The sequence below is a fragment of the Myodes glareolus genome, chromosome 17, assembly GCF_982192425.1.
Source record: "Myodes glareolus chromosome 17, mMyoGla1.1, whole genome shotgun sequence".
NCBI lineage: Eukaryota > Metazoa > Chordata > Mammalia > Rodentia > Cricetidae > Myodes > Myodes glareolus.
The window spans coordinates 49164781-49186956 of record NC_142042.1 but is presented as its reverse complement, the minus strand read 5'-3'; the positions used below and the strand labels follow the sequence as shown (position 1 = coordinate 49186956).

The window sequence follows — 22176 nt, the reverse complement described above, 5'->3', positions numbered from 1 at the left end:
CAGAGGCAGGCAGATCTCCGAGTCTAGAGAGGACAGCCAGGACTACACAGGGAAACTCTGTCTCAAAAAACAAAACAACAACAAAACAAAAACCAACAAATAAAAAACCATAAAGCTGAGAAACGGCAACCAATCTAATTTCTTTTTGATGACTTTAAGGAGCACAGGTATAAAATCTACACAGCAGCAAGGAGACTATACCATCAGATAAAGAGAAAAGGGGCACCCCGGATTTTATCCTGAGCAGTGCTTCTTAAGGCTCCCGATGAACTAGTCCTACATATACTTTACCCAGACCAACAACTGAGTAAAAAAGTTGTTGTTTATTAAAGCACAAAAGTAGTTTAATATGCCACTCAGCAAAATCCTGTGTCCTTCCTCCTCAGATTTCAGAAATTCAGAGAATGGTCAACATTCTGAGAGGTATTTGGAGAAACATATCCATCAAAGGAGATTTCATCAATAAACTGGAGATTTGGGTTTGTTCTATGGAAAAACACCAATCTGACACAAAGTCAATTTCTGAAGGTGCGAAAACTGCTACTGTCTCTGCAACAATGTAGCAGATGTATTTGATTCCAATTGCCGCCAACAGGTCTTACAACTCAAGGACTCCTTTCTCACGGCAAGCTTTTGGGACCAAAACACTTTAAGCTGTGAATAAGTTTTACCATGTAAGTTATACCAAAACAACCAATGAGACCCCGTGAAAACTGCCTTTATAATTCTGGGTCAGGAAAACATGTCTTCCATTATTTCTCATGTCTACTGAGGGGCTATATGGAGTTGCTTGGTAACCAATGGTACCAATCTCATTAATTATATTCAAGGTTAACAATTTTCCCCATTATTTCTGAAGTTTTGCCTTCCCTATTGTATCCTATTTATGACCTCCTACAAGCTACCTCAAATGAGAAAAGGCCCAGCAAGATTCTCAGCAGGTAAAAACATTTGCTGCCCAGTCTGATGTGAGTTTGATCCCTGGCACCTACAAGGTGAATGAGTAAAGAGATTTCTGCAAATTATCCTCTGACTCCCCACACGCTGTGGCACACTTGTTCCTCCATAAATTAATGTAGCAAAAAATTTTTAAGTCGGGCGATGGTGGTGTACACCTTTAATCCTAGCACTCAGGAGGCAGAGGTAGGCGCAGGCGGGTATCTGTGAGTTCAAGGCCAGCCTGGTCTACAAGAGCGAGTTCCAGGACAGGCACCAAAGCTACTTGGTCTTGAAAAACCAAAATAAATAAATAAATTTTAAAAAGAGGTAATAAAATATACTTTAAAAAATTATTGTTGCTATCTTAACTTCCAAATGTCTCTAGTTTCATCTATTCCAAACAGGTACTTATTAGGCAAATGAGAAAACTGAGGCACACAAGTTATTCACTTAAGGGAATACCAATTAATAGTTGGCTTCTTGACCACCAATTATTTCAAGTCTTAATCAAACCAACAAGCCCTGTAATAAGGATACAAAACTGGGTACCATTAACGTTGAATAGTAAGATGCATACGCATTTACATATGCTATACCACAAACAAAGCAAATAATAAATAAAAGCTGACAAGAAAAAAAAGTACACTAGGATCTGATCTTATTGAGAAGCACTGAGGTCACCTACATTCTTTGACCCAGGAATGTCCTCAATTCCAGTGGGGCCTCAGGAATGGGAATGACCCACGGGTTACTTGGTTTAGAGTCAAGCTGGAATCCTCATGGGTGAAGGACTACACCATTTGAAAGAGGTCATTTTCTCACACTATCCAGTCCCATGCCAAGCTCCTGCCCACCCTCACCTTTCCCATACTTTGTCATATAATCATCACATGGAAGAGGTACAAAAGTGATCTAAGTCATAAATTAAGCTGCAATTTTGAGGAAGGATAAAATACCCCAAACCAGACTACCTAGAATTTACTACATGACCTTGACTAGTCCTTAACTGGTTCATTAACTAAATAAATGCCTTTTATCATCATTAAGGGAAGGGTAATTAGTCATCGCAATGCATTTCAATATAAGTACAAAGTAAATGCCACACAATAAAGTTCAAAGAACAAGATTAATAACATGGAGACACACATACTAGCAAATGGAAACTTACAACAGGGTCTTCCCACACTCCTGGCAGACTTGCTTATTTTAGCTAATGGGAGTCTCTAAAGTCATTAGCACTTGGCTTCACAATAATACTCATTTGTGATCTTCCTCCCAGGAAGAAGAAAGGGAAAGGGATATTAGTGCTGCTGGCATTCAGCATTTCAGTTACTGGTTAGCCAGACTGACAATTAACAATTGAGTTCTGTGTGCAAGGTACAGAGCTAGGTTTCATGGCGGTAATGGTAAACAAGAGTCCCTGCCTCTAGTTTGCAACATATAGTATAGCACAGATTTTGGTTTATCAGTATTGGCTTGCAAGAATATAGTTACACCGAAATAAAGAAAAGGAACAATAAAAATACTAGACAAAAGAAGGTAGGCTAATGGTAAGAGATGAGCTAGAAGGATCAGGCTATCAGGGTTTCCCTATTCTTTTCCTTTAACTCATCTGAGGTACTATGCTTAAGCATTCTGCTTGTAAGAACTCTAACTGCGCATTCAAATAGTGCAGATTGCAAAAGGTCACTTCTCCAACAAATCAGCGGAATGAGAGCACCCAAAACGAGGTCGACTGGATCCCTTAGGATCAAGGGATCTTCTAGAATCTTTTAAAGGCCCTACTGGTAACAATCTGGTAACAATCTCAATTTTGTGAGAAAACTAAGCTAAAGCACACAGTGACGACTTCTCTCTGCTAGACTTGTCCATTAATTCGTTTCCTGGAGGGGAAAAAGCCCTCTCAGGCACTAACAACAGCTTAACTACTTCAGGTGCAGGAATCTCAGGGCTAACCATCCTTGCAAACCTTGCTCTACTGAATTTATACCAGCCCCGAACCTCAACAAGTACTGAATATTGTTGTACTGAATATTTCAATAGCTCTGAAATGACTTTATACAAGAGGGGAATGTTTGCCCTGGTTTTTACTGGCTTCAGGAAGGTCACCTCTTGGCAAAGGTTCTTTGGTCTACTGTTAACTGGGTGCCAAGGTGTAAAGTCGAGTAATGTTTGACAGAAAGTTCTGGGGATCTCAATGCCACCGCGGAGAGGGCTAGTTAAACTCAGCCTTCTATAGATCACTTCTTCCAAGAGCAAGAGAAGCTCAACCCACAGCACAATAGGCGGAACTTGTTCTGCTTCAGCGAGTGCAGTAAAGAATGAGCAATCATTTCTTACCACCCACCTCTCCCACCCACCCAAGCTTCTTTCTGGAGGGATGTCTAAATGATTTATTCACATGACTGGGATCAACCTGCATCCATGACAGTGTCTACTGTCACCAACCCTTAAATTTCCCTTTCTCGCACACTGCCAAGCAACTGGAAGACTGGGATGCGAAAATCATTTTGACTTTCAATCTTTTGTTGCTTTTAGAGCCTTTAGCTGCATTAAAAAAAAAAAAAGAAAAGAAGCCAGTTCATACAGTTTTTCCTCTTGCCCGTAACCTATCACGCAGTTGTTAGTTAAACGGCCAACGCTCCCCAAGAGATGCCTTGAAAAAGCGCTGCCTGATTTCCCCACTCGCTAGAGGGGAAATTACCTGCACAGCCCCCATCACCTAGAGAGGTCACAGGGGTCAGCTGAGTCGTTCATCCCCTCCCAATCTCTTCCTCAAGGCCCTCCATCCAGAAAAAGTCAGCCGCAAATACAAGGCCTGGCCCTGTCGGGCTTCAGAAAGATCCAGGAGGACTCCGGTCGAGGGACAAAGAAAAGCGAGGTCAGAGCGGCCTCTTCGGCCCCAGATAGGCCCATGGCCGCTAACTGGCCACCCCCTACATCGTGTCAGTGGTCCCTAAGCACCCCAATCCTTGGCCCGAAGTCCCGAACTACCCGAGCCCGGGCCCGGGGCTTGCTCGCGCCCCTTCCGCGAGGGCCCCCGCCGCTACCCAGAGCCCCGCACCTTCTTGGGAGCCTTGGTGACTGTGGCCATGAAGGAGTACTTCTCAGCGTCCTCGATCTCCTTGGCCTGTTTCAGCTCCTCCCCGACACCGGGCAGCGGCATCGCGTCAGGCATAGACATCCCCCGGCCGGTCCGGCCCGCGGCTAACCCGCCGCCCCCGCCTCTTTCCCTCACGGGCGCTCGCCCGTCCGCGCGGCGCCCTCGGCCACGCGCTCGCCCGCCTTCCCGCCAGGCCCCGCGCCGAACTGCTTGTGCTTGCGAAGGGCTGGGACCCGCGCGCCTCCTCGGCTCCGCCGTCCAAGACTGCCGGACGGAGACGGCGGCCACGGAACAACCAGAAGCAGCAGCGCGCAGCTCCGACCTGCCCGCGCAGCAACCTCAGTCGCACGCAAGCACGCACGCAAAGTAAGGGTAGAGGGCGGAGACGCCACGTCAAGTACTGGCAGGCCCAAGGAGGGTGGGGAAAGAGGCGGAGAGCATTGGCGCACTCTGGTGACGTCGCTACGCTGGGCCGGGCTGCGAGAACTGTTCCTTCCTCCTTGGCTGCTCCTGGGTGATGAGCTTCACAGGGTGAGTTGTAGCGTGTTCGCCACCAGGTGGTGCCATCATCCCTACTGAGCCCTACGTGTTCCACTGGACTGAGCGACCTTGGACTACCGAATTTCCCAGGAGATCTCGGGGTAAGGAGGTGGGGGCGAGGGTTGGAGGGGCACCGAGTAAAGAGCGGTGCTTGGGAGCATAGGCCAGAGTCCGACAGGACTTATGACCTTTCCTGGGACAGCCTACTCACTCGCAGCCCGCACCATGACTGGACCCTTTGGACCAGAAGCCCAATTTCAAGGGCCAGTGTTTGCTTTTTGACTTCATAGGGGGCAGAATAAGCTGAGAGCCATCTGGTTTCTACACAACCCTTTATGACCGCCATCACTATCTTCTCCTGGGCCTTGTCTGTTTACAAGACCTTCTGGCTGCAGTGCCGATGTGAAGAGGTCATTAAGATAGGGTTGATGGATCTGAGCGTAGAGAACTAAGGGCAAATTGAGAAAAAGCTCAGGCCAAATTGACCCTCCCGCTGCATGCTCTCTCTAGGCATTAGTCTCTCCCTGCCAGCTCCACTCGCGGTGAGCTTGTAGGGCGTTCATGAAGTGCTCTCACAATTTCTGGATTCTACTGTGAACAGTCCCGGTGTGAGGCCCTGTGTGGCAGAGGTGCATGTGGCACATTTATGTTTTCCAAGAATTCGTTCATTTGGAAAGGGAAACCTTGTTTGGAAGCTGGTGTCAGCTGAGATAGTTTGTCCTTTGCAAATCATTCAAATGACATTGGCTCCAATTCCTATGTCCTGTGGAAAGTACAATGTTGTCCCCAGGATTTCTGTGAATTGGTGGGGGTACTTGGGTTTTCATGGTCTCCTCTGGCTCTAGTTCGCTGCCTAATTTGAAATTTTCTTCACCGTTCCAGTCTTATGACTGTTCCTTTAGCTCTTGCTGTCACATCAGCCCGTTCTCTTTTCAATTCCCACCCTGAAACCACAAAAATGAGGCTATAACATGTAGCAGAACTTTCAGTGAAGGTTTGTGGGTCACAGGGGAGAGGTTACATCACATGGCAAACAGTCTTCAATCACATTTCTGAAATGTTTCGAAAAGTTATTTTGGCCATCTCACCACCTTGGGATTTCTCAATGGCCACAAGATCCCACAAAACTCTCTTCCGCTACACATCTAGCGGCCTCCTGCGACTCCCTTTTTGTCCCTTTCCTTCACCCTTCTCCTCTCTTCCGTGGACTCTGAGGAGCCAGACTCTTCTCTACTGTACTAAGAGTAAGTCTTCCTGGGACCTTTCCCCTAAATTCCTCTTCATGTCTACTTTTTTTATATCCAGTACCTCACCAGGTTGTGGTTTGTTTGTTTGTGACAGAGGTTCACTGCTGAAGCCCAGGCTGGCTTGAACTCTTACCCTGTGCCATTTATGCCTGGCTTTACCAGGTTTTTAAAGAATCAACTCTATCAAGAAAAAAGCTGCGATCTGAAAAGACGCCACCCCCCACCCCCATATCAGTTTATGTTCAGGGTTGGGGAAGGTGTGAAATACCTTCTGGAACCACTGAATTCTTCCTCTGAAAAGCCTGTCCTAACTACTCAGACCCTTAGCCACGTGGATGTTAGAAGAGGGTCACTGAAGTGCCTGAAAGCACCCTTATGTCTTAAAATGTTAGGATTCTCTCATCTCTTCTGAGTGTTCAGACTTCTCTATTGGAGAACCCTATGACCACTGGGCAGAGAGATGAAATCAGAACACTAGGCACATACACACAGGCCAGGTATGCGCCTTTCTCCTTATAGTTGGGACCTGGAACCACACCTGACCCACTCAGGAGCGTTCATTTTTTGGGGGGAGGAGGAGGTTTGTCTAAACTGTTATCAGAGCTCTTGAATTCTGCAGTCTTTAGAAATCAGCTATGAAACTCTGAGTCCCTTGAATAGAAAAATACATGTCTTGAGACACATTATTTTTAACAAGCACTTGTGTATCTGTATTTTGGATTTGATTTTTTAAAAAAACGTTTGTTGTCCAAGTGCTTTGCACTTTCTCTGTGCATTTTAGCCTCCAGGCTGTGAGCTTCCTCGAGACTGAAGAGTACCTCTCTTATACGCCTCCAGGAGCCAGAGCATCATCTTAGCTTCAGGCTCACAGGGCCAGTGCTGGTGCTGTGACCTAGGCAGGACCAGACCTAGAGGGAGTAGAACTTTATTGAGTGGGCCAAGATGGAGACTGGCACGTGATCCCCCTCACCCAAGTGCCTGACTTGAAGGGAGACTGATGATTTGGCCTTAGGGGGCATGAGCAAGGATGCTTGGTCTAACGGTGGGAAGGGTACCCCTCCGATGCTGGAGAGGAAGTCGGTCTCTGCGGGTCATTCCAGCCCAAAGTCTGGGCATTCCTGAAAACCAGCCACTGTGGAAGGTATTGGTGACTGCCATACCCCAAGGTGTAGGCTGGAGATCAAAATGCTCGCCCAGCCAGGGAGTGTGGCAACATAACATCCGTGAGAACCAGTGAGTGCTGCCTACCTCAGGCCCAACCCCAAGACAGCCTCACACGGTTCAGTGGCAGAGACTGCCTCTTCTGGGTGCCAAGAAATGGCTCGTCTTTTCTCCCTCACTCCCTGGCACTACCTTTGTCAGCAAGCAAGTTAACTCCTCAGAGCATCACAAGGCACATAGACTAGAGAAATAGCCCTCGGCCAGTGTTTGAGAAGAGGAGGGACCTAAGGATAAGGCTACCAGTTGTATGCAGTGGTAGAAAGTTTTCAAAAGATCTGGAGACCAGAGGAGACCCTACCCTAGAAAGTGGGGGCTGGAGGTCAAAGGTCCTTCAGAAAATCATCTAAAGTGTAATAGCATTGCAGTTTTCCACATGATTAATCTAATAGTCTACCCCCAAATTCATGAGATCCTTTTGTTCATAAAACATAGTCATACAGTGCATGGTGATTCAGTCAATGCCAGACACTATACAACAGTGGTTTCATAGGATTATTGTGGAGCCACAGGTAGCACACACCTGTATAGTTCAAGCAGTCAGGAAGGCGAGGCAAGAGGATTACCAAGAGTTCAAGACTACAGAGTGAGTTTGAGGCTAGCCTGGGATACATAGTGACACCCCCATATAAACAATAACAACCAAAGCTTTTCTGGTTAGATTTTTGTCAACTTGAAATAAGCTGGAGTTATCTGGGAGAGGAACCTCAACTGAGTAAATGCCTACATCAGATTGCCTATAGGCATGCCTGTGGGGCATTTTCCTGATTGATGGATGATGTGGGAGGGTCTAGCCCAATGAAGATAGCCACACAACTAAGCAGGAAGTCCTGGGCAGTCTAAGAGCGCTAGCTGAGGAAGTAATGGAGAGCAAGCCAGTTACCAATGTTAGTCCATAGCCTCCGCTTCAGTTCCTGCCTCTAGGTTCCTGTCTTGAGCTGTTTTATAATAGACTGTGATCAGGACGGGTAAACTGAAATTCTTCCCTCCCCAACTTTCTTTTTGGTCACGTTTTTATTACAGCAATAGAAAGCAAACCAAGACAAAAACCAAAAACAAACCAAGATCACAGTGGCATTGAAACATTCCTATAAACTTGCGACAAAGTAGCTATCATAGTGTTTTTAGCACTACGTATTTCTCAAATGTTCATGGTGGTACTGATATAAACATACCTTTTTGATATGTCTAAATTTTAAGTACTGACCATTGTACTACAGCTACCTGACATATTCAGCACAGTAATATTTTATAGAGCCACATGCAATGGGTGTACAGTATAACATATATTGGGCTATATATACAGTCCACGAATGTATACTGTATGGTGTTCGGTGTTGACACTGCCTAGTGATGCAGTTCTCAGACTGTAACAGTAGGGTTAAGTTCCACGACTGTCCTGAGTGTTGAAGATGTTCTAGGAACAGTGCTAGATGTGTCTTGAGAGACCAGTAAGACGAGGTACTAGCCTCTGGCTGGGAACAGGTGCTGTGGGGCTCAGGCTGAGCAAAAGGGGCCTTTCAGATGAGATGCTACATGTGCTGTCTTGACAGTAGACAGTGGGATAAAGTTGAGAAAATCCAGGCTGAAGCCACAGTCTTAGGAAAGGCAGGACAGTTGAGACAGCTTGGCACGCCAAGGGCACTGGTACTATTTGGGCGTGTTTAGACATAAGGTAGAGTAGCACAGAGCAACAGCTGAAGCTGGAGGCAGACCTGATAGAGCCTGGTGGACCATGGGTGAGTACTGCTGGTAATCACCAATTTGGAGAACCAGGGGAGGAAAACACTCCTTTGTGGAGAGGCTGATGAGATACGGGATCAGCTTGAAACACTTGGAGTTTAATGTGTTGTGGAGAGCACTGCTCCTGTACTCCCAGATATCCTGGCACCGTATCCAAGAATGTCTATAGTTGTTCTGTAGGTCTTTTGCCTCTCGTCAGCTAGGACTCACTTTAAGTGCCCCATAATTGTAGTGACGTGGGCAATACTAGAAACCCTTCCTGCATCCACTTTTTTCCTGTGTTGGACATGGAGGCACCATTGGCATGGTTATTGATATGGAGGGTCTCCTTGGAGCAGAGCTCTAGATCAGCACGGGCAGGGCCCTTTAGCAATTCTAGCAGGAATTCTTCCTCCCTGATAGCGCCCTCCCTGCTTAGTATGATAATCATGTTTGCCACATGCATTAGGAAATTATTAATAGTTATTATATGAGCACCATAGGGAAAACTTACAAAGAGAAAAATCTTTCATTCTTCTTTCTCAGTTGCTTATTAATTTGCAGATGCTCATTTGTACAGACGTGATTGGTAGGTGCCGGCCATTGTAGCTTCTGCTCTGTTCTAATCACAGTATCCCAAAAACCTTACCATGCACAGGGATGGCTTACATACTTGTCATTGCTTATGCTGCCCAAGCATTTCATCATTTACCTTGTGAGTTTAACTGTTTTTCCCTGTTATTGGACATTTTGAGTCATTTTCAGTTCACTGCAGTTGAATTTCATGTTTGGGAGTGAGGAGTAGGAGTGGGTGTGATTGGCTTTCAAACAAAACAGACGAAGTTGGGTCACAGGACAGAGAAAGGGAACAAAATGTAAGCAGCAGGGGCAGTTGTTCTTGTTGTCAACAATGATAGTTGATCCAAAGGTGCTGGATCAAGTACCTTTTGCCTTAGGGCTTCTGAGATTCTGTGCTGGGAACTTGAGAGCTTCTGATGGCTGTCTGTCTGACTCTCCCTCTCTCTCTCTCTCTCTCTCTCTCTCTGTGTGTGTGTGTGTGTGTGTGTGTGTGTGTGTGTATGTGTGTGTGTGTGAGAGAGAGAAAGCATGCGTGTGTGTGTGTCAGGGTTCTGGGTGGATGAAGATGAAGGCTCAGACTGTGCTTACAACGTGGCCACAATGATCTTAGATCTTCCTGGATCTGTATCCATGCAAAACAAGAAATAGCTCTCCATCTAGGGCTTGTGATGACTTAATCCAATCAGATAATAAATGCAAGGGAGCTTGGAGGAAGTTGCAAAAAGTAATTCACACAAACATAAGTTACTAAGATATAAGTTCCAGCAAAAAAAACAAAAAACAAAAAACTGGAGGTTTTAAAGGAATTGCTGACAGAATTCCAATGCAAATTCTCTCTCTCTCTCTCTCTCTCTCTCTCTCTCTCTCTCTCTCTCTCTGTGTGTGTGTGTGTGTGTGTGTGTGTGTGTGTGTGTTGAATTTATCATAATAGCTGAAATTTTGAAACTGGCCTTGGACTTCAGCCTCTGCCTGGTAAGTCACTTTAATAACCTTAGCTTATGACAGGAGATGTGTTAGGGATCCCATAGAAAACAGATCAGCCACAGCCCTGTCCTCATGGGGCTTAGAGTTAAGATCACAACTTTGTCAGAAAATCTGGGTCACCAAATATATTTTAGAGAGGTCTGATTCTCCTGTCTTTCTTTGCACCCTATGCTAAGAAATATTTCTCAGGAGACGGTGTCATTTTCAAAGGTGGGAAGGGAACAACAGTCTAACTCAAGAATTCAAAGATGCTTGCCCATCCTTGAAGCTGGTATGAGTTGTTGTTTTTTAAGAAGCTTCTGGGAGTTTCTATCCAGGATATACCCTCTCCCAGGATGATGATAAGTGGGCTAACAGGGTGGAAGTGCCAATTTGCCAAGATCAGAGACTGTCTGTGCCTCCCACAGTCTTGACACCTCCACCCTCTGCCTGCACCTGTAGTCTTGGAGTCAAAATAGAGAGTGGCTGGCTAGACCAGTTAGGTACTCTGATGGATAGACTCCGGAACACGTGAGGGCTAGTGGGAAGGTTTACTTGACTGGAAAGGCTCAGAGACTGGATGGAATAGGGCAGCCAGAAGCTGCGGTTTCCCACAGCTCAAGCAGACAGGGTCTTTTTTACCTGCGAGTTCCTACCCACCCTGTGGCTGGTTTGCTGGAACCAGAGGAGAGAGTGGTCATGAGCTGGTGGTGTGGAGGCTGCTGCTAGGTGGGAGTCAGCCTTCCTCACCCTCTCTGGTGTACAGGGCGGGCCCCATTGCATCACCCTTGGAGCCTCTGCTCCTGGCTTTGCAGCCAGCTGGGCCCCTAGAGGAGGGACTCTCCCTGTTTTTCAACAAACTGTTAACCGTTCACCCTCCTAACTCTCATTGTGCCAGTCTGGGTTTCCAGGATTAGCCTTCAGTCATCCTTGCCCTGAAGGTGATAATCCTCTTTGGGCCATATGACCAGAAGCTCTGCCCGTGCAGCTTTTGAGCGGTCTCAGGCTCCAGCACACCAGTGCAAGCCTGGTCTCTTCCCAGGGAGAAGAGTTAACCTCCCTCATCCCCACCCTCATAATTTGTCCCATTCTGCAGTGATGAGAACAGAGCTCCCAGACCTCCAGCATGAGCTCATGCCACTTCCACACTCCAGAGTCCCGACAAAGGGTCAACAACATTTTGGGCTAAGAGCAAGTATGTAGCTCAAGCCAGAGACCAGGAGCCTGGACACTGGCCTTTCCCCAAAATCCCTCCAACCGTTTTTGACAGACATTCTTAGGACTTTGACTTATTTGTTGGGTCATAGGGAAGGGATGGGTGAAGTAAGGTCCCTAAAAGGCCCAAGAGTCATCTTGAAGAGAGTCCTGAGGACATAGTGTTTCCTTGTTCCTGTAGGGGCTAGACAAGGAAGAACTAAGCTGCTGGGGGCTGTTCCAGTCCACATTCACGTTCAGAACTCTTATCTCCCAGTCCCAGCATTTCCTTTATTACCCCACCCATTCTGGGGCCTGAAATAGCTTGGAACTGCATCCAAACCTAAGCCTAGGTCCCAATTTTAGTTCCACAAACATTTGACTGATAATAACTCCCAGAATCTTGAGCCGAGTCCTGTGGGTGAATACACAGATGAGTGAAGCACAGCTCCTGCCTTCAGGGAGCTTGTAGAATGTACCCAGATGACTGTTCACTGGTAGTAGATGCCCGTTAAAGAGGAAAGAAAGATGGATTCACATGGGAGAAGTAACGGCGGCCCTGTGAAAGGGAGTCATTGAGTTGAATCTTCAAGGTTGGATAGGACTTGAAAAGGCAGTGAGGCATACCCTTGATGAATGGAAGGAATAGCAGATGTCAACCTCATTATTTGTCTAGGAGCAGGTCAATAGTATCTGGTTTGACCAAAACACGTGGGAGACTCCAATCTGCTTATCCCTTCTGTGGATATGTGTCTGTCCAGATTTTATGTAGAACGAGTACTGCAAAGTGGCAAAGGCCTTTCAGTTTGCAGAGCTTTGCAGATCAGAAAATGGAGGGATGGCGGGAGTGTGTGTGTGAAGAAGCTTTCTCTGAGCTATAAAGCTGTCTGAGAGGGAGCTAGGGCCGGACTCAGATTATCTTGCCATTTCTGCCTTGGCCCAGTTCAGCTTTCATAGACCAGGGCCTTAGGCTTCAGGGTTGGTTGAGCCAACAGACCTTGCCACTCCTTAGGGGCCAAGAAGTCATCAGAGGTGAACAGCCCGTGATCATAGGTGAACATCCAATCGGAGTGTTCATCATGGCGTGGCATGCAGTAAGGAATAAATAGCTTCGTGACAGTTGGTGGGAAAGAAAGGATCATATTCTTTATTTTCTTGAAATTTATTTAAATCTAGTTCCAAACCAGATTCACAGTTAGTTAGAGGTCTAATAGAATTATTAAGGGATCTTCCCCATGACTCATTTGAGTTTTTTTTAAATGTAAACTAAAGTGAAATCCCTAAGCAGACAAATTAAAGACTAACTGGACAGCTGGTCCTCATTTGAAGGGGCTTAGGCAGTTAGTGACGGCTCCCTGGCTACCTGTGGGCTACTGGCCTTTCCTTTCTGTGGGACTGCTCCACCAGGTAGGCTGCTGAGCTGCCCACTCACCGTGTGTGCCCTTAGCCATTTCAAAGCCTTTCTTCCAGTTCCTCTTATCCATCTGCATACCAGGTTTTGCATACCAGATTTAGGGAGGGAAAGGGGACCCATCTGGGTCTCCACGTCGGCTATCCCTGGTCACTTGTAATCTCTGACCCTCTTCCCAGTTGCTAGAAGCTACTGCCATAGATAAACCAACTTCCCAAATAAAAAAACACCTCTCCACCTCTTTAACCTACCAGATGTGAGTCCTGGCCTCTCTTGGGAGGATGTGGGGAAAATACCTCACATTCCTTTCTGAAGAGTCCACAGCCAAGAAAGCTAGATATGGTTGATTTCCCAATCAGGTTCCTCTACCACAGTTGGTGTGTAATTAACCACTCTGTTACACTTCCAAAAGCAAAGGAAAAATTTGTGACAGGTGACACTGTGCAGCCAGATAGAAGGGCAATTAATGACATGTGTGATAATTTTACTACCTGAAAAAATTTAACTTTTAAAACAGCATCTCAGTGTAGCCTACTTTTGAGCAAACATAAAATTACATGTTTATGTAGAGGAAAAGCAAGAGCCAAAAGGTAAAAATAAAAATGCTTGTCTCCTCTGATGAGGTTATAGGTCACACATTTTTCTCATTTTTGCTTTTTTCCATATTCTAGAAATTTCTGCAATGAGTGTGCATGACCTCTTTTTTGGTAAGGAGAAAGTTGTACATAAATTTTAACTTATTTATTTGTCTCCCACTCTATTGAATAAGTAGTAGCACTCTACAGTGGGCCAGTGAACTACTAACTTTCTGTCCAGGGCTTCCCTGTGGAAGGTTCTCCTTTTTCTGCTTTTCTCTGCCTCAGCTGCCAGCTTGGGGCAGCCTTACTCTGAAGGGACCACCCGCAGGCTCTGCTGTTCCTGGTTAACTCAGTTTGTATCTGTGTTTGTTTTGTGGTGTTGGTGGTGGTAGCAGTGATTTTTGTTTGTTTGTTTGTTTGTTTTTGTGAGTTAGGTTTTGAGATGAGGCCTCTTTATATAGTATAGGCTTGCCTTAAACTCATGGCAATCCTGCTCTCAGCCTTTCAGGTATTGGGATTACTAGCATATGCCACATGCCGGGCTGCACTTTGTATTTTTGTGGAGAAAAAGGAAACAGGTATGTCTGGACCTGGAATGCCCCACAGTTGTGAACTGCTTGGTAGCCTTGGCTGTCTTGGTTTGCAGGTTTTAGCATAGGTGTGGCAGCAGAGCAGAACAGACTGATAGCGGAGCTGTGGAAAGTGTAAACATCTGTCGTGTCAATCACTGTAACACGTGTCGTCAGCCAGCAAAAGGCAGAGGACGAAAGTCTGTTTCCATGGAGAATATATGACTCCATCTTGTGTTTTAGATTCAGAAGCAAACTATAAAGCCATATCCAGTTCACAGGCCAGCAAACGTGGCCAGCCCAGACTCCAGGAACTAAACAATCTGAGATATTTGCAGAATCCTTGTCATCAATCATATTTTTTATGTATTAGCAGTAAAAGCTGGAAAGTAAAAGTCAAAAAGTAGTGTCATTTAAAATAGCAAATGATGCAATATTTTCACATCCTAAAACAAGTCCAGGAACTACATGCTGAAAACTACAAAACACTGACAGAAAAAAAATCATATAAGATCCAAATATCATGCTGGAGATTTGAAGACTCTACAGATTGTTCTCCAAATTGCTAACTAAATTGAACTTTGTTCTATTAGTCACTATTCTATTATTGTGAAGATAAACCGTGAGGAAGGCAGTTCTTATAAAAGACATCATGTAATTGGGAGCTGGCTTACAGTTTCGGAGGTTCAGTCCATTGTCATTATGGCAGGAACATGGCTGCACACATGGCAATGGAGCAGTAGCTGAGAGCTATCCCTGATCTGAAAGCCTCTGGAGGAGAGGGAACTGGGCCTAGCATTGGCATTAGAAGCCTGAAAGCCCATCCTCAGTGACACATTTCTTTCTGTAAGGCCACACGTACTCCAACAAGGCCACATCTCCTGATTCTTCTCAAATAGTGCCACTCTCTCATGACTAAACATTCAAATATATGAGTCTATGAGGGTCATTCTTATTCAAACCATTACAGTGGTTTCAATCAAAACCCTTTAAAAGACCCAATCTAAAATATATGCAGATGCACATAAGATTGAGAATAGTTGTTTTCTGTCTGTTTTAATGCCACCCCCACACTCAGATCTACCAACCAGGCCAAAGATAAGAACACTGCTTTTACAGATGATCTGAGTTTGGTTCCCATCACCCAAATGGCAGCTTACAACAACCTGTAACTCCAATTCTAGGGATTTGAAACCCTTCTCTGGCCCCCGCAGGCTCCTGCTAACATGCAATGCACATAAATGCCCACACACATACACATACAAATAGATACATCATTAATAAAAAGAATATATGAAGAATTCTCAAAATTAGACAGTAGGAAAACAAACAATCCCGTCAAAACTGGCTCAGAAATAAGCAGACATTTTACTAAAGAGGATATAAAAACAAAAATGTTTGACATCATTAGTCATTAAGAAAATACAAACTAAGACCTCGATGAGATAATGACACAAATATTAGAATGACTAAAATAAAATGCCAGACGATGACAAACATGCACTCATATCTAAAACCCTCATAACACGCTGGTGAGAGCACAAGCATGGCTCAGCTACTGTGTTAAACAAAACATAATGTAACCTAGCAATTGCATTTATAGGTAACTGTCCCGATAAATGAAAATTTGTATTCATACAAAAACCTGTACAAGAACATAGCAGATCTATTCATAATTGCTCAAACTGATACAATCCAGATGTTCCTCACAAAGTAATGGATAAACAAATTGGTTTATCCATGCATTAAAGAGAAATAAGCCACTGACACATGGAACCACCTTGATGTATCCCAAAGGAATTAAGCTGAGCACAAGAAGCCAGTCTTAGAAGTTGCGTAATGTCTGATTCCAGTGATATGACATTCTCCAGTGATAGAGAACTTATCAGTTTCTGTCAAGTGTTAGAGATATGTAATTGCAAAGGGAAGGTGTGAAGAAATCCTAGGAATGATGGCAATGTTCTATATAGTGAATATGATGTTGGTTACACAAATTTCATAATTATTCACATGCACATCAATTCAGCTTAATGCTAAATTTAAAAAGATTCATTTTCAGAGCAACTTTTGGGTTACAGAAAAATGGAACAGGAGCAGGTGAGGTGGCTCAGTGGGTACCACTTGCTGCCATGCTTGACAACCTGAGTTCACTCCTCCAAACCACATGGAGGAAGGAGAGAACCAATTCCCACGTTGATGGGATGTGTGGGGGGCAACTGGAGGAGACAAGATTTCTTACAAAGCCGCTGCCCTCCCATATGGTGGGTCTTCAGTTATGACCCACCAGCATGGTACATTTGTTCCAGTTGTTAAATGTTTTGTTTTGAATATAAAATGTCCTCCACAAGTTCATGTGTTGGGGCTTACCACTAGCTGGTTGACCCATTTTGGAAGGTTCTGGAAATGTTAGGAAGTTAAGTCCTAACTAGAAGAAATACGTCACTGGGTGTGGGGAGTCCTTAGGTGCACTCTTGACTGTTTCTATCTCTCTGCTTGCCCCATAAGGTGAGGTGGTACTGTCACACGCTCCACTGGCCCTCTGAAACCATGTGAAAATGAGTCTCTCCTCCTGTAGGGCATTCTGTTCTCCCAGGTATCTGCCACAGGAGTGAAAAGAGTAACTAGTGCAGTGAACCCCCTTAGCACACACTGTTGTTTTAGATCTACAGCTTGAATCAGCACTCACTTTTGGTGTTGTATATGGGATTTCAAAAATGCATGCTGACCTGTATATGCCACGGCAGTATCATACAGAGCACATTCCTTGCCCTGAAAAATTTCTGTCTTTTGCCCAAGTATCACTTGTATTAAGCACTTTATTTCATATGGGTTTTGTAGTTTTCCTCACTTAGATCTTGCATGTATTTTATTAGATTTGTACCAAAGTATTTCATTTTGACAGAAGCAAGAGATAATGGGATTGTTCCGCATTTCATATGCAGTTTTCCTTACTTGTATGGAAGAGCTGCGGTCCTACACATAGCCTTGTATCCTGCAGCTTTACTGTAACAACTCACTACTTCCAAGGCTTTGTCTCTGTTTCTGATCCTTTCATAATTTGTACACAGTTGTGCCATCTGTGGACAAAGCCAGTTCCCCTTTCTCCTTCCTAATATAAATGCCTTTTGTTGTTTTTCTTGTCTTTTTTATTAGCTAGCACTTGCAGTATAATGTTGAAAAAGAATGATAGAGTACATCTTAATTTGTTCCTCATTTTAGTGAAAGCTAGTTCCTCTTTAATTATGAGGTTAACTCTAATGAATGTTTGTAAACATTCATTCTCCATCAAGCTGAGAAAGTTCCCTTTATGATCAGATTTTATCAAGAATAAATAAGTGTTGAATTTTGTCTACAGCTATATATATATATATATATAATTTTTGTTATTTAGCCTACTTATGTAATGGGTTACATCAGCCGCTTTTTGAATCAGTATGTTAACTTTGTGTGTTGAGCCAGTGTGTACTTCTGTGTCCCACTTCACTGTGGTGCATAATTCTTTTTCTGTTTTTTTTTTTTCTTTTTCAGACAGGGTTTCTCTGTAGCTTCGGAGCCTGTCCTGGAACTAGCTCTTGTAGACCAGGCTGGTCTCGAACTCACAGAGACCCACCTGCCTCTGCCTGCCGCGTGCTGGAATTAAAGGTGTGCGCCACCACCTCCTGGCTGCATAATTCTTTTAATGCACTGTAGGATTCAGCTTATCTATTATTTTGTTGAGGATTTTTATATCTGTGGGGATGTTTTGATTTGTGCTTTCTTTTCTTGTCATGTCTTAGTCTGCTTTGGGAAGAGTGTGCTGGTCTTATAGGAGGCGGTAAGAATATTCTCTTCACTTTTATCTTCTAAAAGAAATTGTGGAGATCTCATGAATTTTGTCCCTTGAAATGTTTGTAGTATTTACTATATGGGCCTGAGGTTTTCTGTTTTTCAATGTTATTAATTATTGATTTAATTTCTTTTATAGACAGACTTATTCAATTTTTCTTTTTCTTTCTATATGAGTTTTGGAAGACTGTTTTCCTAGTAATTGGTCCATTGTAGCACAAATTTTAATTATTCTAATTGTTTTTAATAATAAAAACCCAGAGTCAGATATAGGGGTTAATGCTGAAGATCAGAGAAGAGCAGAGCAGCCAACCACTAGAGAGAGTTCTTATCTCTACCAATGATCAGACCAAAGAGGTGATCCTGTCTCTACAAACTCTGTACCAATGCTCAGACTGAAGAGGCGATCCTGTCCCTATGAATCCTCAGACTGCTGCTGTCATCTTAGACTGGGAAGTTCAAGGTCAGGATGCTAGCATTCATCATGAGGATTCTATTCCTGGCTTTCAATTGCTTTCCTTCTTGCAATAGCTCACATGGTGGAGAAAGCTCTGGTGCCTCTTCTTACAAGGACACTAATCGTTGTGGACGTTTTTTACCCTCATGACCTTGTTTGAACTCTGATGAGATGACCTTGAACTTCTGATCCTCCTACTGCTACCTCCCAAATGATTACAGGTATGTGCTACTATACCTGGTTGATGTGGTGCCAATAATTGAACCCAAAGTCTCGGGCACGCCAGGTAGGTACACTATCAACTGAACTATATACTGAGACCTTGTCCCTCTAAATCTCCTTCTTTTTTCTTGTATCGATTACCTTTTTAAAAACATTTTAAAATTACCTTCACCTTAATTAGTTTAATTACACACTTTAATCATACACACCAAGGATCCTTCTCTGATGTGCTTTCATTCTCTAGTAGGTCTGTCTGTGGACTGCCCTTTTCTTGTCTCTGAAGATCTTTTAACAATTCATGCAAGGCAGTCAAGAAATTTCCTTAATTTTTGTTCTTCTGAGAAATTTTTATTTCTTCTTCACCCTTTTTAAAGAAATGGAATCTTGAATGTTGCCCAGCATGATCTCATACTCCTGGACTCAAGTTATCATTCATCTGCCTTCGCCTTCTGTTGCTGGGTCTCCAGGAATATGCCCGCTGTACCCACTTGCTTCATTTTGGAAGGACCTTTCCCAGAATTCTAGACTATTTTTTCTCTCCCTTTCAACATATTAAATATTTCACTCTACTCTCTTCTCATTTACGTGGCTTTAGAAACATTCAATATAATAACTCCTGTCTTTGCTCCTGAATAGATAAGGCTCTTTATCCTGTGGCTTTCAAGTTTTTTTTTTATTTTCTGAAGTTTAAATATACTAGGTGTATCTTTTGTTACTATTGATGTTTATTTCTTCATTACTATTCATTACCTTTTCTTGTAGATCAGGCTGGCCTCAAACTCATAGAGATCTGCCTGCCTCTGTCTCCCGAGTGTTGGGATTAAAGGCGTGCGCCACCACCACCCAGTTTCATTTCCTTTTCTATCTCAGATGGGATGTACTGGTTTTGAAAGGAACTCTGGGAAAGAGGTCATTGATGTGTGCAGATGTGTACATATTGGCAGCAAATATTCAGTAGCAATCTTGTCTCTGAGCTATGATCATACATTGCTTCTTAGTCTCACTCAGAGACAGGATGATTGTAGCTGAGTGTCTCCCTTATCCATGCTATTGGACACTGGTAAAACTTCTTTAGGTGAGACACTGGAAAAATAGTTCCCTTAAGGCAGTCCTGGCCTTGGTATTTCAAGGCTGCTCTTCCCTAGAAGTGTCAGATTTCTTTTTCCTCTAGGGCAGTGGTCCTCAACTTTTCTAATGCTGTGACCCTTTAATACAGTTCCTCAAGTTGAGGTGACCCCAACCATAAAATGATTTTCGTCACTACTTCATAATTGTAATTTTGCTCCTGTTATGATCATGAAGTAAGTATCTATGTTTTCTGGTGATCTTAGGCAATCCCCGTGAAAGGGTCATTTGACCCCCAAAGGGGTACTGACCAGCAGTCCTTGAGAGAAGATAGAAGAGTTCCTGGCCTGAAACTAATGAAGATCTCCCCACTCTGCTCCACCGAGTGGGACTTACTGTAGTCTTCAGTGCTCAAGATGGCTCTACACTTTGTGCTAGCAAGTCCTCAGTTATAGCCTAGGCTTTCTTACCCTGCTTCCTGGCGAGCTTTCTTTTGCAGTTTCTATGATAAACTGTAATTCTCTGTATCTACATTTTCGATGTGTGTGTAGGGGCATAGTTTTCCCTGTGACACCCCCCTTGCTTTGATTTTTCAGTTGGTTGAGAGTTTTACTTGCTGAGATGAAGTGATGACTTCCCAGCTTCTTATACACTGGAAACAAACTGCTAATCAAAACAATTTAAGGGGTTAAAATACTAAATTTTATCAGATTTTTAAAATTTTAAATAGATAAATAGGGAGTTGGTAAATGAGGAATAGATATAAGGAACAAGATGATTTTTTTCAAATGTTTGCAGAATACCTCTTCTCATTTGTGCCACCATTCCGTCAAATCCAACATATCTGGAATCCTTTAACTTACTGTATTAGTTGCTTTTGCATTACTGTGGCCATAACACCTGGCAGAAGCATTTTAAGTTAGGATTTCCTTTAGCTTATGGTTTTAGAGGGTTTCAGACTGTGGTAAGGAAGGCACGGCAGCAGGAACATGTGGCAGAGACTGTTCATATCATGCTAGCTAGCGAGCACAGAGAAAGAATTAGGAATTGGGGATCAAGTATAACCTTCAAAGGCTCATTCCTATTGATGTATTTCAGCTAGCTATACCCTCCTTTCTAAGGTTCCACAGCACTTATGAACCTTGGCGGACATCTCAAACCAGCCACAGCACTTACCTGACTTCCTGTGTTCTTCTTTGTTGTTGTTCATGTTGTTTTTCCAAGACAGGGTTCCTCTGTGTAGTTCTGGCTGTCCTGGAACTCTCTTTCTAGATCAGGCTGGCCTCAAACTCACAGAAATCTGCCTGCCTTTACCTCCTGAGTGCTGGGATTAAAGGCGTGTACCATCACTGCCCGGCTCTTCCTGTATTCTTGAGTTTTAGTGTATATATATATTTCTGTTAGCTACCTATGTTCCAAACCTTAACTCATCTTTGACCTCTATTTACAGTTTTGCCAGTTGCTATGATGTGTCTATTAGGTGCCCATAACTTAGTTGCATATCTGTTTTTCCTTCTCTGTCTCTCTTGCCCCCTCCATAGTTCATCACCACTTGCTAGAATCCTGGGATTGTTTCCTAACATCTCCTTAAAAGTCAGCTTTGGAATCAGAATAGCCTGAAATTAAGTCCTGGCTCTGCGGTTGTAGCCACCTGACCTTGAGAAGAGTACGTTTATCTCTCAGATGCAGGCTTCCTCTGCCAAACTGAGGCAGGAACACTCAACTTAGGAGATGGCTGTGAGGACTGAAGACTCCGGGCCAGCACTGTGTCGTAAGAGCACTCTTACTTCTTTTTTGTTTTGTTTTTGTTTTTCGAGATAGGGTTTCTCTGTGTAACAGCCCTAGCTGTCCCAGAACTCACTGTTACTTTTATTAAACAAGACAGTCTATGTCAAGTCCTTGATAGTCTGCTGGTGCAAAGTAAGTACTTAGCCTTTGATGGCTGTTTTATATTATTATTCTTTACCTTGGTCCCATTTAATTCTACTGATCATTGTGAGCATGTCTGCTACTTGTTCTGAATCTTTATGGAGTCCCTCTTACCTGTTGAAGAAGCTCTAAGTCCTTTCCCAGGCATCCAGAGCTGTACCTAGTCGCTCCCTTCTCTTTTGAGTTTCCCTCCTCACTGTGCCCCTTACACAGCCGTGTTGTTTTAGTCCTCTGTAGTTTATTCAATCTCTTCCCTTTCACTGGCCTCTCCCTGGAATGCTCTTCCTCCTTCCATGTTGCTCAGTAAATATTTGCTGAGTAACAAGATTGTGTTCTTTGGAAAGGCTTTCAGAGAAGCCAGTCGCATCCAGCCGTACGCCCCTCCTGTGACGGAGACACACAGACTCACAGACTGCCCGGACTCCCTGCAGGGGAGGCATGTATACAAAAGGAGAAATTTTAGAGAAGTCTTTCCTGTTCTACCACCTCCTTCTGAATAGCAAGACATCTTGTTGATGCCAAGAAGCGATGCTGCTAGACTCTGCTGCGCCAAGTGAGCCCTCAGTCTCGGGCACACTGGTGGTCAGAGCACGTCTGGGAGCCTCTGGCTGAAGT

At 44.0% G+C, this 22176-nt stretch overlaps 1 protein-coding gene and 1 long non-coding RNA gene across 6 annotated transcripts in view; one reads left to right on the top strand and one right to left on the bottom strand.

Moving 5' to 3' along the window:
- The window catches only part of Ahcyl1 (adenosylhomocysteinase like 1), a 34168-nt gene extending 29792 nt beyond the window's left edge, over positions 1-4376 (bottom strand). The window contains exon 1 of one of the 2 annotated variants that reach the window (XM_085677848.2): positions 4004-4376. In XM_085677848.2, coding sequence (XP_085533974.1) covers positions 4004-4123 — 120 coding nt within the window. In that variant the 5' untranslated portion in view covers positions 4124-4376. The remainder of the gene's footprint in view (positions 1-4003) is intronic. The other variant, XM_048443459.3, reaches the window with a different exon arrangement.
- A 145-nt stretch (positions 4377-4521) lies between these two features.
- LOC125406464 (uncharacterized) overlaps positions 4522-22176 on the top strand; it is a 120367-nt gene continuing 102712 nt past the window's right edge. For all 4 annotated transcript variants that reach the window (XR_014997639.2, XR_014997637.2, XR_014997638.2 and 1 more), the window contains exon 1: positions 4522-4683. This is a non-coding gene — a long non-coding RNA (uncharacterized LOC125406464). The remainder of the gene's footprint in view (positions 4684-22176) is intronic.